The sequence below is a fragment of the Branchiostoma floridae genome, chromosome 6, assembly GCF_000003815.2.
Source record: "Branchiostoma floridae strain S238N-H82 chromosome 6, Bfl_VNyyK, whole genome shotgun sequence".
Taxonomy (NCBI): domain Eukaryota; kingdom Metazoa; phylum Chordata; class Leptocardii; order Amphioxiformes; family Branchiostomatidae; genus Branchiostoma; species Branchiostoma floridae.
In genome coordinates, this window is record NC_049984.1 from 22,271,570 (window position 1) to 22,289,787 (window position 18,218).

Below are 18,218 nucleotides of genomic sequence, written 5' to 3' on the forward strand. Positions count from 1 at the left end.
GCCACCAATATGGAAGCCATGAATGTAGTTGCCAACTTGGCCAGTGATACCAGTATACCACGCACACTAGTGCCACATTTACTACACTATTTCACTTCTTTGATACAGAAATGAATGCGTTGCAAATTCGGAAGTTTTGAATCATACCAATTTCCACATTTTTGTACATAAATATATTTGCTTGCAGTTGTAGTCCTATACTAGTTATTTAAGACACTATTTTTTACTAAAATATCTGCTAAAACAAAATTTAGCCATATTGTCGAAGGGATATTTTTCACAGTCAAGTATCGTTAGTTATGAACTGCACGACACTGTATCAGTTAGTAGACATTGTGTTTATTGTGTTTATTAAAAGACCTTTTAGGTAAAGGCTTATCTTACGGGGTTCATAAAAACATACATAACATAATAATTTTAATAAGAAGTTTATTGCAAATACATGTCCATAGACTAACTGCGAACACAAATAAAACAGCACATATAATAATGAAAAATACAATAGTATTCAGGGCTACAACTAATGTTATACTTAAGGGTTAATGACCCGCCCCGAGGTGTATATGGTGTCATAACGCCTGGTCCTTTGCTATGACCACCGAATAAAACCACCGATGTGAGCGAAGCGAACGAGGTGGTTTTATGAGGTGGTTATCGCAAAGGACCAGGCGTTATGACACCATGTACACCGAGGAACAGGCGGCTCATTAACGTTATTATCATATAGCCTACCCAAGCTTGCGAACTCCTGTATGACGCATAGATCTCTTGGTACTATACGTGTGAATTCCTTTGTCAAATTTCTGAAAATTCACATTTGTTCTTTGGTACATGCACATGTAAGGAGATTACACATTGCATTGTGAAACCAAAAATTTCCACAGAAAATATTCGAAACATTGCAGGCTTATAGAACAACAAAACTCATTATCAATGTTAGAAGGAGCCATTCCCCCTTGCAGTCTGTACTTATTCCCTCTGCTCTGGCATATGTTTGCTCCTTTTTATTGGCCAATGCCTGCATATACGTTACTTTCTTGTGTGTAAGGCTACTTTTGATTGGTCAAAATGAATCGCACCGGTGTCGATTTGCATCGATTCATTCTGACCAATCAGAGGAGCGATACACACCTGCCTGGCCTAAATCTTTGTGTTACGGCGTCATAACCAACGTGGAACGGGGACCTCTGATTGGTCCGCGGGGCCTGGCTATATGATAATATATTCTGAAATATACATGGTGCTAGTTTTGTTGGGTTTGACTTATTTCGCCGACAATAAAATAAGACATACAGATAACAGGGTTAAAAGAAATACCAATATTCACCACACAAAGCATACATGAAATACAAACTACTAACGTAACTTAGGAACACATGAGGGAAAGCTTTCTTGAAGTTATGTGAACCTTATTACCACTTTCGCAGACTTATTGGACCACCGTCGTTATCTATGGTATATTTCGATAGAGCGCGTCGATTGGACATCTTGGTAATGTCTCTAAATATTCCCAAAGGATGCATATGATTATAAAGTAAGGCGAGGGAAATCTGAGATTACTTAAGAGGTCTTATTTGTATCTTGTATCAGCACAGGTCAGTTCGAACTTTGATGATTAGTCCTTTTTAATGCAAAGAAAGTGCTGTAATACTTTTGTCATTTCAGGGTTCAAACGTTGTATATTGCGTGCAAGCTCTTGGTTAGTAAATCAGAATGAGATAGTTTAGAACACGGAACAATCATCACCTGGCATATCATCATTTATTCTTACAACCACCAAGATGCAGGTATTGCTGTTTGTGGCGTAAAACTAAATGCACTTTCCCCTCGTTTTACATCATTGGGCATCAATGGGCCGCGCCTAGTGTTACCATTGAATTAAAAAAAAAATACGTACAATGATTAGGATTTTCAGTGATCGTGCCTATTGGTGAAAAGTCAATGTCTACTTGGCGCCCACTTGCGACAATCCTTTGAATTGCATTTTTTTAAGAGTTAAAAAAAATCACCATTTCAGGCGACTGATTGGCACCTGTTGGTGCCATTTAGTGAATGTCTTTTGAAAAGAGTCAGCGACAAACAAACAAAAAATCAAACAAACAAATATTGGCCTAGTGAGATCTCCTCTTTACAAAGCTAATCTAATTGGTCATCCTACTTAATCTTTACTTATTTGCATTGACGGCAGTTACGGTATGAACTGTCTAAACCTTGTTTCCAGTTTGATCCTCCTGTGTCAGTCTCATTTCTTGTTCTTTGACTTCCTTCCCTCTTGGCGGGTTCGGCTTCTTTCTGTTGATGTAAACGGATGAAAAGTGCATAGTCACCAAAATGAAATAATTCCTGAATACATTTAACTATAACTGTGTTATGTATTGTTCAATGCAAAACAGATGGCTGTACACCATCAAAATGATCAAATCATGCCATCTAATCTATAATTCTACCTTCATGAATATATAACTGGATACAGTGGATATAGATATAGTTGGATATAGATATAGATGGATAAAGATGGATACGCGTACCTTCGGAAATGCTCCCCCTCCTCCAACGTGTCCGGCAAGGGGACCCCGAGCGTCTCGGGTAGAAGCAGCGCCACGGCGCCGGCCGTCATGGACAGGACGCCGAAGATGAGGTAGGGAAGAGGGCCCCAGGCGGTGTCAGAGAGAAGCACGAAGGGGGATATCACTCCGCCGACACGGGCCCACATAGAGGAGGTGCCGACTCCAACGTTCCTGGGCAGAAAATAGGAGATAACTCCCGTTCTATATCGTTTGTAGGAATAAGTATTTACTACGCTTGCTGAAACTGGTATGCTACGTGTTATCTATAAGATAGTCAAGTGGTAACGCAATTTTACTGCCGTTACATCGCCGTATTAAAGCTTCCCCTTCACTGTGCCTGCCACCCTTCCTTTCGATCGTCAGATCTGTAGACATGCCAGGGGTCGCCGGAGGGCGCTCTTTCCTATCCCACATTGCTCAATGGCAGCTACACTTGGTATATCTGTATAATCTAAAAGTGCAGTTTTGATATATTGTGTTAAATACAATCTAAATGACATTAATGATTTCATGTTTATTTTCACTGACCAAATTCCTAGGCCAGTAGTGTGACAGTAAAGAGTAAAGCTCTAATGTTTTAATTACAGGAAAACTTACAGCAATTTTTTTCTTGTTTATCTCAGCCAAAATCCTATCTTTGCTGTTAATATAACAACAAACAAAATACAGCTGCAATGTTACGTCTGATTGCAGGACCAAGTGCATGGCTTTTTCTCTTACCTGACCACAGTCGGGTACATTTCAGCCGTCCAGAAGTAGATGATGTTGAAGCTCGCAGTCACTGCGAACTTTCCGACCATTGCAAGCGTAATGGAAAGTGGGTTGAGATCTGAAAGGCAGGCAGACAAAAGTGCTTTTAACGTTCTGAAAACAATATCCAATGTCCCTTTTGGCAACCAATGAAAGATAATTTTGGGCCATTGACATGTTATCCATCCTCCTACGCAGGGACATCCAACAGCCAAAACGCCTGTCTGGATGTATCCTGCTCTTTCAACCGTCGCTCTTAGTTCCTGTGGACGCCCCCCTCCCCCCCCCAAAAAAAACAGCTGTCAGCCAATCAGAGAATAGGCCTTTCAGTTTTGAAAAGGGGTCTCGTATATATAACGGTAATCTCATTAATATTTATAAGCATGGTGGTCAGGAACTAAGGGTGACGGTTGAAAGAGCAGGGTACATCAAGACAGGCGGTTTCGCTGTTGGATGTCCCTGCGAAGGAGGATGATAGTATCAAGATACTGTAAAAAGGGAAATTTTCACGGTGGTTTTAAGCTCGTGTTTTTAAGGAGAATCTCTTCACCGAGAGCTCTAAAACCAACGTTGGCATTACGCCTTACGGCCAAACGCTTAAATGGTCCATGCATTTTCAGATAAGCATTTCATAGATCGTGTGATAAATATGTATGGCATCATCTATTTGTGTCAAGATGTTGCGAGGTGCACTCTCACTGCACTTGCGTCACGCTTGCGTTACTGCGGGGTTCGAAAGATACTCAGCAAATTTTAGAGATAAAGAATAAATTTTCTTACTTTTTGTGTATTTTGTCGTCTTCTTAGTCATACTATACGTATTACGCAATATCTAAATCATAACATCGGAGAATGTGACAAAACAGTGACGCAGTGAACAACCCCCGCAGTGACGCAAGCTTGACGCAATTAAGTGCGGTGTGAGTGCACCTTAAGAAAAAGTACGATACATACGTTTTGCAACGTAAGGCGGTGCGAGGTACGGCGTGAACAAGCAGGCTATTCCTCCAAGCACTAGTGTTGCAGAGTGCGGATACCGCCTAAGCAGGGGAAATATGTGGTCATTAACTCAGTAGCAAATATATATTATAATACAATGTTGCTTATCCAAGCGCATTAAACAGCATAAGTGCCCTTGTTGGCGTCGTTTGGTGTAGTTGTTATACCCCCCTCACATTAGGCGCGATTCGATAGGACGACGAGTCTGCGAGCTCTAATTTACGAGGAAGTATGACCCTGCTGCCGGCGAAGAAATTGCAGAGTTCCCCCTTCCCGTCAGGGTCATGCCTCCTCGTAATTTAGAGCTCGCAGACTCGTCGTTGGATCGAATCGCGCCTAATGTGAGGGGGGTATTAGCATGCTTCGCACAGAAACCAGATGTCGTGGGTTAGAATCCTCGGACATGTCAAAGATGTTGTGGCCTTGGAATGAGCACTTCACACCACTTCCTTCATTCCACGCAGGTGTAGAGATGGGTACCTGACTCAGGTTGAGGAAGCAAATGTGTGATGTAATCAGGGGATGGTTTCGCCTTCCAAGACCATGCCCTAGACTGAGTGGATAACAACCCACTTCCGCTACGGTCTCAATATATATGGGGCTGCTTTTAGACCAACCCTTTTCATGTGCTATTGAATACATCTAACGCTATACTGTAAATGCATTTAAGTTCGCGGGGATTTAATTTCGCGGTAACACCATAGACTGCAGTCTAATACCATAATAGAAAAATATTCGCGGTGGCTTTAATGTTCGCGGTGAAGTGGTCACCGCGAAAACCGCGAACATTAATCCACCGCGAACATTTCTGCATTTACAGTAATTCACCTTAATCCGTGGGGTAACCCAGATTCGTTGTCGTAAAAAAAATGGGTATTTAGAGATTTCAGGTCAACGACGTGGGTTTCAAACGTCAAAATTTTCAAAATATTGCAATGTGAAACTACCGTCCATCTGCTTGACGATCCCCAAATACAAAATTTCTACATATAACGGGTATAGGTTAACGTACGGATAAAGGTGAACTACCGTCATAATTCGACATGATCATGATTCAGTTGTGATTCATTAACAAATCAAAAGATTCACGCAGTACCTTCCGAAGTAGTCAGTAGCGTAGATAGACCCGATCAATGCCGGGATCTCCACCAGCCCCGCCAGGGCGAAGTTAATGTAGTCGTTCCCACCCAGGGAGGAAGTATTCAGCCCGAGTCCGTAGTAAACCATAGTTATCACCAACCTGCAATTAGGGAGAAAAGTGGTGCTCAAGTAATGCGTTAACAAGATGTCACCCTCTCAGCAGCCAATCGCGATGCCTCTTAAGCTTGACGGCAGGCGGCAACGTGATTGGCTGAAAACCTTCCCTCTAGTAACAGTAGGAGTAGTATCTGATTGGCTGATAGTTTAAGGCTGCGAGATTAACAGAATGCAGTCCGGTACGCCGGGCTTAATGCTTAACATGCACATGCGGTATGGTTGACCTGGCGTGGAAAATGCCATTTAAGCTCAATATACCTTTAAAGACAACAACGCAAAGAGAGACTACTACTTCCTCGCTGCCCACCCACTCTGCCCTGCACAAAGTGTCCCAGACTGTTCCATACTGCCCTGGGACTGAGCAGCCACCTCAGACACCGCCACCAACAATCAACAGATGAGACTGGATGGACATGAACTAATGCTCGGTCACAAGCTGACGCCGATGATGATGATGATGACCTTTAATTTCTGTACCAATTACACATCTTGTCTATTTTCAGCGACACAAGATGTCTGTATGTATATGTTGTACAGACGTTTAGTGGTAGATAGCAACACAGCTATGAAATGCATTGACATAACACAATGTTTACACAACAATGTCAATGATACTAACCAGTTGAAGAAAATAACGATGGACCTCTTCCTCATGTTTGGCGTGCGGACAAGATCCAAAACCGTGTATTTTCCTGTGTCCTCCTACAGATACATGAAACAAGTACAAGTTGGATAAACATGATGTATATAGAGACAGAACAATACCAACAACTAGATATACTTCATCTAATATTTTTTCTGTCTTTTTCTGCCACCGCACTGTCGTCAGCATACAGGCATATTAGAGCCATATTCAAATGTTGTGCGAGTCGGTTTTATCTCAGTTCTTGGTCAGTTCTACCTAGTAGAACCAGAGTGTCAGAGGAAACCGGGTGCAATAGAACTGATTTGTCATCAGAAAAAAAAGGCCAGACTCGTAAAGCCTGCTACGGGGCTAGGGGATGGATAAACTTTGACCTTTGGTTCTGCTTTCTTTGTAGTGAAGACTGACTCCGGAACCACCACGCCGTTGACCTTGGCCGCTTCCCTGATGATGCGCTCTACCTCCTCATCACGACCTTGGGACTGCAGCCATCTTGGAGACTCGATCATAAACCTGAAAGACAGTATGGTAGCAAAATTCATTTTTCAACAAAGCCTTTTCGTTACACAGCCATCTTTTAATTCCTAGCAAGTTATAGTAGAACTAAAAGAAGGTTGTGTAACGAAGAAGACTTTGTTGAATTGATCTACCAACTGATGAAACTATGTACGGAAAATTCATTTTGGTTTTGCCAATGGGGACTTCCATAGGACCACAGTGTAACTGACAGTGACTAGGTGTGAGTGAGTGTGTGAGTAAGTGATCACTCACTCACTATCCGGTTAAGCGTCTGTTGTTCTGGTAAGGGTTGGACGTTTCGTAAAACCCTTAATTCCATAATTGGAATATAATGCAAAATGTACAAGTATGTGGTTTAGCATATATCGTTGAAATATAGTGGTTCTTGTATGGTTTGACATTATTTTATCTTTAAGTCACAAATATTGTCAACGAGACTACAACAAGATAGCATACCACGTCTAGATCTGAGTCCACAAGTAAAAGCAAATTACAACCTTTAGCAATCCGTTTTACGGTATAAGCCACGTCCAAAACATTGTAATTACAATGCCGGTGTAACGGCCAAAAACCTACCCCTGGCCAAATGATACACGGGAATAATCTAGTCAGAGTGTAGATTACGCTGTTGTATCGGTATCCCATTTTTTTAGTGTGTGGATGACTACTTGTAATTGTGCTCAGTGCACTTGTTTTGCCCTTCCTTTCACTTTGTCGTAAATTCATATAAAACTAGAGTTCCACGAACCGATACTTTTAAATGATTTTACTTTCACAACTGGTGTATTGATTGTGTTTGTCATTAATCATGCAAATGTAATTAGCTGTAGATCTGCATAATTAGTATTACATTAAGTAGGTCCAAACTTACAACACTAACTCAAAATTCACGACCACAGCATGTCCAGAACACGAGATAGGAAAATAAAGGTTCCGCTGCAGTTCCTTAGCAAGCCGCTTGGGGACCCATTTTCGTACTTGACCTTCATTTTCCCGACCCCGACCCTTCTACAAAATATCGTAAGGATCCATTCATGATTTCTCGAGTTATGCTGTTGACACACACAGAGACACACAGACACACGGACACAAACGCTCAAAACATAACCTTCTGGCGAAGGTAACAATCCCTTACCACCACAGAGGCAGCATCGGGATATTGATGAGAGAGATGGTCAGCTGAAGGTGCCTCCAGCTCCTCAGTAGGTACGCCAGGAGGGCCATGATCATCAACCCGAAAGCGAAGGAGATCTGACACCATGTTGCCACCAGCGTTCTCTTGTCCGTTCCAACCATCTCTGTCACTGCATTAAACAAAACGATTTATCGTAGTTAGGCTACATCAAGTAAATTTTATGCATGACATCCTCTGTGGACTGCAAAAATAATGAGATAGCGCGAAAAAAACAAGGTGAGTAAAAAAAAATAGGTAAGTTTTCAAAATAGACACCATTAGAGTTGCATGCGAAAATTAATGTGCGCGCGGATGTCATCCAGAAAATTACTTGCTGTGGCCTTATAAAAGGTTTTCTAAAGTCAACACCGGGTTGAAGATATTGCATATCCATTTACTTCGTTATATAGCCTTCCACACCTAGGCGATCGACAGCATAATACAGTTTTTGGCCCTGGATGGCGATTTCCAAATAGTTAAAGTTCACAAGGTGATTGACTTAGAATCTCTGGGAGAACGGTGCACTTGAAAAATCATTCTCAAAGCTGATACGTATACATTCCTATAGTCTAGGCGATCGGTTCAAAATATTAGTAGAATTGTGCAAAATGCGGTAAAAGTATGACACTTGATATGACGAATCCTAAGCGTTATGATTGTACATGTCGCAGTTTACACTTGGATGCCTGTTTACTTTTTCATACGACGTTCTACCCAGGTTTCAAGAATTTTTGTCGTACTTCTTCATGTACGGCATGCCTGCAGTCGCCTGCTCTGCAGCCGACCGATGATGATGACTTCTTCATGTTTACGCACCATAGATACTAGTACTACTCTGTTCTACCATTTCGACAAATTAGCCTCGTTTTCGTGCAAGCTCACGCACGTTCTCGCTGGGCTGTGCTCTCGCGAGAGCAATTTTCAAAATGGCGACCGTGAAAAAAATGCAAATTGTTGACGTAATCACCTGCAACGTACGCAGAAAGAAAGGACCCCAGACAGGCTGCACCGACGATCAGACGGAAGATGATGAAGGTCGTCAGGTCTGGCGCAAAGGCGGTAGCAACGCCGAATATGATCTGAAGAACCAGGCACGGAAGCAACGTCTTCTTTCTGCCGATTCTTAGGAATGCAAAGATGAATACATAGCATAAATAGTAATCTGTTTAGGTAAAATTCTACGGCATGCATCTTTAATTCCAGCAAACAAGGAATCTGTCATTCACCTGGCACCAAAAATGTTCCAAAAGGTCTACTATAAGTTAGCTCATATTGAGCTTTCTAAAAAGGACGACGCAGGCTTATAGTACTATTCTCCAAGCAGATATTCCGGCAACAAAAAAGAATTCATGGGGATCCACTTGGACATTTGCAGGCTTACAGAAGAATTTGATCGACGTGTTAACAAGAACATGTGCGCAAAGCGCTGGGTCATTCCTATTGACAATGGCTCAAAAGGATGACAAATGAGTACAAGGATATAACATGATGATCCGGCATTGCAGATACATCGGTGAATTGATTGGTCGATTGATTGATCGATTGATTGATTGATTGATTGGTGAAGGCTTAAGTTACTCACATGTCAGAGAGTTGACCAAAGCCCACAGAGCCCAACAGGACACCCAGCATGTACAGCGCCTGTGCAATGTTGCTCATGGCCTTCTTCTCACAGACAAGGTCAAACTGAAAAAAAATAATCAAAAATCATCACGGTCAAAAATTGCAAATCTTTTATAACGTTCTCGTTCGGTCAGAACAAAGGCTTGCCATTTGCTTTTGGACAGACGAGGATAATGTGGCTCTAAGTAACTTATGTTAACAGTGCCTCACACACGGTACAGACAGAAGGTAAAGGTAGTATTTTCTTTTACCTGCCGGACAGAAGTCAGTTACCCAATTTTACACCTGGGTGAAGTGAGGAATGTTGTGTAAAGTACCTTTCCCAACGGCACAACGTCGGGGCACGGCGGGTATCGTTTTTTTTTTACAAGGGGTGCATTAACAAGACTTAAACATTAACAAGACTTAAAGTTAGTGGCTTAAGATCGGAGTTTTTAAGACAATGATAGTTTTTACAAGGAAGCTGATGGAAAAAGAGTGTCCATGAGAGGTAGGGATATTCTCTACACAATCCTCCAAAACCTTCTTAGTGTAGTAGTGGTATGCCGTTTCCCGTAAATACTCGTACTGGTATTTTCGTGCTAACATGTAAGAACACTGTATATTTTTCATATACAAACGTATGATTATCAAAACTGCCGAGTTTTGTAGGCAATATGAGGCCGAAGGTACAAAGCCAGAGAAATATGATCCACTGCTCACCGAGTCACGTGTTTTACCTACATTACGTGATGCCATTGAAGCAGTGGATTGCTCATACCTAGACAAAACTAGAGTTGATCAGTATAAAATTTCCGTATGTTCTTTTCTTAATGTTGGCTATTACAATTCAACTTTGATCCAGTATATGTTACTACTGACCCTTATAGTGTTCACATATAACTGATATGTTTATTGCAAGTTCGTGCCCGAGGGCTAATTGCAGGTACAAACAACATGTAAAACTAGAAAGGCCGACATTTGCTTGAGAGCAAATACAGCATATTTCAGCCATCTCCTTCCCCAAGCAACAATGGACTATTCCAAAATCACCCATGTGCAAAAATGGAACTCTTCTGCTTAAGATGACTAAGCATCCTAAGCTACTAATTACACGTATGAGCAAAAATGAATCGTACAACCCCCTTCCCTGCAAGAATGGACTCAAGTGCACCCAATGTAGAAGGGTAAGATAGACCAGTCCAAAAACACTTCCGCTAAGAAATGGAATTTTGAATCATCAGCCGTCCAAAACTGAAAGAAATCCCCCCCCTTTGCAAGAATGGACTCTACCTGTTATACCCCTGTGCAAAGTGGAGCGATCCAAAAATACATCTGCTAAAATAGGACTTTGACATACTAGTAATCACCAAAGTCCAGAAATACATGGCCTTTTCTATAATAAGCAACCCAGTCCAAAACTGAATTTTTTTAATAGTCCCCTGTGCATGAATGGACTCATCCATATTACATCAGGCTTGCTGATTGGCTGCCGAATCCTCAGGTACAGTCTTCAGGTGGGGTCAAGTTCCATTCAACAAATGGAATTCGGAATCATCACCCATGTCCAAAAATGAAGTTTTTAAAAACCCCCCCTATGTGCAAAAATGGACTGTCCCAGCAGTAGCCATATGTCAAGTGGATCAGTGCAAAAACACTTCCGCTAAAAAAAGCATTGGCATTATCACCAAAGTCTTAAAGTAAATTTTAAAAAACACCCCCTGACCAACAATGGACTCTTCCAGCAAAATAACCTTGCTCATTGGCTAATAATTAATTAGATTTACCTTGTCCCCCCAACCACCTGGAGGAACATGGACTAGGTAGGTATGTAGATGATTGGATCTACCAGAAACACCTGTGGCTTCCAGAATGACCTAGAGGTCGTTGACCTCGGCACTTCCACCTCACAAATCCAAAATTCTCCCACAAAAACCTCCATAATGAGCCATTTTGAAGTGATCTATACCAAATATTATGCATGGATCCTTTGAATAAGTACCTAGGGCACCTCTGTGCTAAATTTCAGGTCATTTGGATGTAATACCATGGTACAGGGGGCCTAAATATAAAGTTGTGGTCCAAAAATTGCAATAAAACCTCAATAAAATCATTTTAGAAGCAGATATGAATAAAATGAAAAAAACACCTAAGGGTATTGGCCCACTCTACCCTTGTGCCAAATTTCAAGTCATTCGGTCCAGGAACGACGGAGTTGATTCGATTTGAAGATTTGACAGGAGAAAGAAAGAAAGAAAGAAGAAAGAAACATTACGAATACAATATATTTCACCATACCTATGGTATGGCTGAAATATAATAAGGAAAATACAAAGGTGCTAGGAACTACATTCTATGACTATATGCTATGCTAGTGTACATTATACTGGTTTTGTTGGGTTAGACTTCTTCTCTTTAGGCAGTGGAAGACGAATTTACCCAGTTCTTTTGTAATGTGTGGGTTCTTTGATTTTAATAGTAGGATTGATTTTTCATTGTCAGGAATAGTTGGTAAGTAAGCGTGTATTTTGAATACATATATGCTCCTTACACTAACAGTGACCCATGCAGTGAGATATTACATTACAAAGGTTTAGAAATTTGATTTAACTAGTATGTATCGTTTCTCAACACACGTTGCGTTAGATCTTACTGGTGTACATCGTCTCTCAACACATCAGCAAGTCATTCCAAGGTCGGGAACGTGACATATGGCAAACAACACTTGACTCATGTCCCTGGCGGCCTTAAAGTGCTCGGCCTTCCTATGATAACCTACACATGTGCTGTGACACTCTGAACAGATGTTTGTAGTCGTATTCTTATGGAAATTTCTATTTGGTCAGGATTGAAGGTTTAACAAATGGTTGTGTATGGTACGCCGGATTTGTTTTTCATTTTTTACACCTTCTTCATTAATTTTAGAATTGACACTCTAGGACATAAGTACCCGTTTTCCGATATTTTCGTTTGAAAACTTTGGTATGTATTTGCTCATTTCAAACCTGGAAACCTCTTTGTACAATTTACAGTATGGTCGATTTTTTTTTTGAAATTGGCGAAAATTTATGCGTGTGCTGATGAAATTCATATCATCGACTCAACATGGCCTTGGTAAATATAGGGCAAAGGGGACATGCGTTGCGTCTACAGTAACTGAGTACGCCGAACTTGAACGTTTGCCGAGATCTTGACCTTGCGCTCAAGGACTTTCCTTTTTACACGTAAACTTCTAATCACGTCATTTCTTAACATCCTTGAAAAAATCTCATGACTTTGGCTATGTTGACACGACATGTTGAAATTTTCGCTGACTGTGTTCAAGCGAACAGTGATCATTGACTTAGCCATCCTCTCTCCTTCTCTCTCGCTCTATTCATTCATTCATTCATTCACTCGTGTATTGATGTATTCCTTTTCGATAGATGTAAGATACTAGTTGTCGGAAAACGGTGCACAATACGTCAAAGAACAGCTACCCAAGCAACTGGATATGATTTTGAAAACGGTCAGACGTTTCGGATATTTCGTCAATGATACTGAAGAGATTTGGTGGAAACTTACTCTCCAAGCAGACGTTAGGCTCCGGCTATTTTTTAAAACGTTTTAGTCGTTTTTATCAGGCTTTCTCCTTTGTCATTTTTCTTGAAGTACGGCAGCCAGTTGCAGCAAGATGAAATACGAAATAGAAAGCCCGATAAAAACGACCTCAAAATACGTTTAAAAAACAGCCGGAGCCTAACCTCTGTTTGGAGAGTAGTGTAAACTGGCTTTATATGAAACGTCTGACCGTTTCCCAACTCATACCCAGTTGCTTGAGCAACCGCTCTTTGGCGTATCTTATTGAATCCACAGTTGCAAATTTTAAACTTTGTTCCAACACGGCATCAGAAAGGAAGTAGGCACCATAAATGTTCGGTCAAGGTCGTCGACCTTCTTTCAGTGAACCAAGTTCGTAACTTGTAACTTGGATATTCAGTGAGGACTGGTTCGTGAGGGGTGTCATATTATAGAGGCCATATACATAAAGGTGCATCAACCGTGTCTGAAACGTGACGGTGGCAGGTTTCGCCTTCCCGCCATTTATGATTCGCTGCTGACGTCATCCTCCGCAAAACGAATCGTATATCTGATGAAGGTCGGCGAGCTCGACAGAAGATTATGATGAGTTCCTCTTCTTTTGTGTTGGAACAAAGTTTGAACTTTACACATAAGAACACTGGTGTGGCCTCGCGTGGCCTTGCGAACTCCACCGCACCCCCGCACCCCCCCAGATGGTACACGTACTATCCCCTTCTTTAGGGCGGGGGCTGGAGTAATCTCCGCGTAGTCTTAAAATGACAAGAGATATGCCGTTTGATAAAGCTACGGAACCGTTGTTTGTTTTTCTTTTGTTTTCTGTGACTACCGTCATGACTGTGCTGTCTGTTACGCCAAAGGACGGTTCTACCGGCTACATAGATACAGACTGTAGGCTCTTGGTTGAAAATAGCTCTGAACTATAGAAACAAGGTGCAACTGCAAGTTATATTTCAGTTTATATCGATGTACAAGGAAATTGCTAGAGTTAGACCCATTTTTCTCACATATACGGCTGGTATCCACAACCAATGGGGTTTCCATGGATAACTTGACGAAAGGAGACCGTATATAATGGAAGTACTTAGCGCTGGCAGCTATTGTTATTCAATATGTTGTCTTCATTAGCTAAGCTAATCGTAGTAAAGTTGGCGAAGAGCCAGTGATGGTCACCCTATTGACACGGCTTAGTTAGTATGCGTGACTTCTTATCAATCGCCTGCATGTGGCTTATCAAGATAATACAACACCGTTCAAAACGCTTTAGATGTTCGTACTAGGACAAAACAAATACTACTCTCACCTCAGTGAAGATACTCTCGTGGTATTGAGTCCGGTCATACCACCACCCCTGGTCACATTTGGTGGCGCTCCTTTCCCCGGTTTCGTTCTTGTCGGCAAAATACGGACAGCTGAGGTTGCCAAGACTGTAGATCCCCACATCACTGTAACGCGTACACTGGCTAAACTCCCAGTCGTCTTTATCTTCGTTGTACACAAGAGGAATGGAGAAGTTTAGAGCACACTCGGAGTCCTGGGGTTCGAAGCCCGCTTCCTTCATACCGGGTAAGGCACAGTGGTGATCCACTTTCGCCGCTAGGAAAGACATCGCCAGCATATGGAATGCAACAGGGGTCTGCATAACGAAAAGCATGGCGAATTTCAGCTTTTGGTACTTGCCAAACGAGCCCAAGTATTCCAGGGCTGCTTCGTAGTCCACCATCTTGACTGTAGGATTCACACTTGAGCTAAGAGTTTCTGTTACTTCCAGAGGTTTTGGAGCTTGGTAGTACAGTGTTGTTTGGAAGTTGGCATCTGGAAAATGAGGGCGTATGCTCGTGGGGACGAACCGTTTCTAGTCCAGCCAGAAATTGCAAGGGTGTATTCTGGTGACCTCCCCGGCTCACCGTACGGTCGCAAAATCGTGAAATTATTTCGCACAAACTTATTTAAATTTTCGATTGTTGATAGCATTGTGACTAGCATAGCCACTGACTATATAGAATAGCTTCTGTCGATGCTGTACCCTCCCCTGGTATGGCACACGTACCGTCCCTCTAAAGGAGAGAGTTGTCTTAGACCTTGATAAGGTCATTGAAGTCAAGATGGCAGCTGATAAGGGATAAACCATTTGCTAAACTTTAGGCTTAGTGGGAAAATGTTCTGTTTCCTATTAAGGCCCCGAAGGCAAGGTAGGCATACTTTAGTTTAGATACAGTATATGATATAGATTTCGGTTGTATAGTGAGAAATACAGGCAGGGCTACCCAAATAGCCAGAGGCTATTATCAGGGGCTAGCCCTGGTAACTGTACAATATATTTCGACCAAAGCTGGTCAGAAATATTGTTCAACAAATGTCAATGTAAAACAAAATGTAACCCTTATTTTCAACAACAGATTCTATTTATACAGATATACACTGCAAAAGCCGAATTCTCTACTTGAACAGAAGACATTTCCATCACTTTATTATATGGGAAAATTCTATGACCCTTGCCTAGACCCAGCGCCAGCGGTCAACCAAAAAAGTAGTTCTCTAGGTGTCTGCTAGGGTCGGGTAACCGGAAAAACAACATCTTTCTATCTTTCTTATGCCTGAAGTACTGAAGTTAAGTTGTCTGTCATTTTTTAGCAACTACTCCTTGATTCTTTAATTTTTGAACTAAGGAACGGAAAGAATAGCTACTTGTAAAAACAATGTTGTTTTATAATTACATTCCAGTAAGTTCTAAAACGGGGATCTATTGTAAAAGGTCTGCATTTTCCTTTTGCGTAGACCATAGCCAATTTTTGATACCCGTAATTCTTGTGAATCTGTCTTATCCACGTACATGCAGCGAGACAACCAAATTTGGCGTAATGACCTTCCTTGGTTCGGCATAAGAGTGATCCTCTTATAATACGGAAATGCTGTCTTTTCTCCTTTTAAAGATTAGGTCTTCGTGTTCTTTCTTCTCTTCCACACGAGAATTGCTGGGAAAAGCTATCCGTCAATATGATGTCCACAAAATTGTCAATGGCAAAGCTTGGAACTATTTATCTGATCTAGCTAGTACCGACCGAGGTTTCCGTAACAACGTCATCTTCGCAACAAGGTAATTTCCGCAAGTATCAGTCTGTGATACTACTTGTTTTCAAAAGTCTTGCGCCCTGCTTACACGTCTGCGCATCGGCATCTAGTACCTGCAGCTTAAACCAGGGTCTATCCATTCGTAGCTTACTAGTAGTTACGCCTTACGGTTCCTTCTTGCAGCTGAGGGTGCCGATACGAAAGCATTCCTCATTATTTGCTTTAATGGCCTGAAACTATAACCAAACTGTGCTATTCAACATACACGCGTCCTCGACAGACTTGAAAGTTCGAACATTCCTGTGTTGACGTTAATCAGACAGTGCTACTGTGTACTTATTACTTAAAGCCCCCCCCCCCCCCCGCTGTCGGCTAAAATCAAAACTCAAATTCTTGCTATAACTCAACAATGCTTACCTGAAACTAAACTGGCTTATGTTGCATTTTAACCGGTATTTTTGCCAGTAGTTTTACCATGCAAAACCAATGTTACATGGTCACACCATGGAGACTGTTTCAACAGTGAAGTACCTGGGAACAACAATGAGTGAGAATGCTACCTGGGATACCCATATAAACACCATGGTCACAAAAGCTAACAAAACTCTGGGCTTCCTCAGAAGAAACCTAAAGATCAGCTCCGTCAGAATTAAAGAGAAAGCCTATAAAGTCTTTGTGAGACCTGTGCTTGAATACGCATCGTCGGTATGGGACCCACACACTAAGAAGAACATCGACAAGATAGAGGCCGTTCAGAGAAGAGCAGCAAGATTTGTACTTAACAAGTTCCACAATACATCTAGTGTGAGCAGTATGTTGAGTACATTAGGTTGGCAGTCACTGAAACAACGCAGGAAAACAGCACGTTTGGGTACATTATTCAAAATCCATCACGGGATAGTCCAGTGCCCAGTCATCAGCAGTAAACTAGTACCGCCCCCAACACGACAACGCCGCAAGCACAACTGCCAGTTCAAGCAAATCACCACCAGAACATTATACAGAGATGGGTCATTCTTGCCAAGAACAATCAAGGACTGGAATGGTTTACCGGCAGAGACAGTCGAGGCCGCCACAGTAGACACGTTTGTGTCTCGGGCCTCTGCTTCATAACAACTTACCTTGACAACGGACGGATTCAAGGGTATCGACCATGGACTGTTTAATGGACTAACGAGTAATGCGTCTACAAGCGCGAGTATTGCGTCTGCAAGTGCGAGCGTCACCACTCCCAAACATGCCAGTATAATCTTCGCCAAGATTGTGGGCATTAACGGGAAGAAGAAGAAGAAGAAGACAATGTCAGCTGTTTTTTTTTGCTACAATTCACATCTGACGATCTCTTTTACATGTATTCTGTTACTAGTATATACAAATATATTATACTTTGTCCCGTGGTGGCGCATTTAATATAAGCCAGGTTGCTTGAACGCGCCACTGTATGACATTCATGTTACAAAAACTGCTATAACGTTATCACGTCATAATGTGTCCATGTTACGGTCACGACTTTTCCATCCATTTTGAACGTCTATGATGTCACTTTAGGCCTAAGATTGAATTGTTCATTGTTGCGATTTGAAATGGCTCTTGTGGTGATGGGACACGTAACAAAGGTTTATTTATTTGTTTGTTTGTCACATGAGCATAGGTCTTTAACGAATAAGACATTCTAGAACGTGCGTTACCAAGCAACACATCAGTGTTTGAATGTGTATGGTAGACACACCCAACAAAAACATGCCGATTCGAACTCGAAGAGGCCCGCTAGAAAGACTCTCGAAGGGCCCGCGTGGTCGGTTTGCCCTCTTGAGTGACATGCTGATAGAAACCGGCTACATGGTCAGTAGTTTGATGGAGATCGGCCTGGTCAGTGTTGTGGCGGTAGCGGGAGTGACCATACTGTGGGTACTCACCGAGGACATGCGAGAGAACCGGCGGAAGGCTCGCAAGAGAAGACCGAGGAATAATTCACTCGTGGACGGCGCGTCACCTGAGAATAGGTAGATGGTCGGTTACCCTGGGAACAAGACTTTTAGCCAGGGAATGGGTACCG

At 42.0% G+C, this 18,218-nt stretch overlaps 1 protein-coding gene across 1 annotated transcript; it reads right to left on the reverse strand.

Annotated features, from left to right (window-relative positions):
- Positions 1 to 1,122: 1,122 nt before the first annotated feature.
- On the reverse strand, positions 1,123 to 15,044 carry LOC118417566 (organic cation transporter protein-like). Its single transcript, XM_035823160.1, has 11 exons — positions 14,394 to 15,044; positions 9,492 to 9,595; positions 8,877 to 9,031; positions 7,871 to 8,039; positions 6,591 to 6,729; positions 6,193 to 6,275; positions 5,413 to 5,556; positions 4,272 to 4,357; positions 3,288 to 3,396; positions 2,529 to 2,738; positions 1,123 to 2,292 (listed from the first exon to the last, which is right to left on the reverse strand). The coding sequence occupies exons 1-11, from the start codon at positions 14,811 to 14,813 to the stop codon at positions 2,205 to 2,207; spliced, it is 1,707 nt and encodes a 568-aa protein (XP_035679053.1). The 5' UTR covers positions 14,814 to 15,044; the 3' UTR covers positions 1,123 to 2,204.
- Between the last annotated feature and the right edge of the window lie 3,174 nt (positions 15,045 to 18,218).

Excerpts from the sequence above, each read along its gene's own strand:
- LOC118417566 (XM_035823160.1), bottom strand. The coding sequence starts at position 14,813 with ATGGTGGACTACGAAGCAGCCCTGGAATACTTGGGCTCGTTTGGCAAG. Across the intron at positions 8,040-8,876 it reads TCTTTCTGCGTACGTTGCAG|TGACAGAGATGGTTGGAACG; the intron begins GTGATTACGTCA and ends TGTTTAATGCAG. Across the intron at positions 4,358-5,412 it reads GCTACTGACTACTTCGGAAG|GCGGTATCCGCACTCTGCAA; the intron begins GTACTGCGTGAA and ends TCCCCTGCTTAG.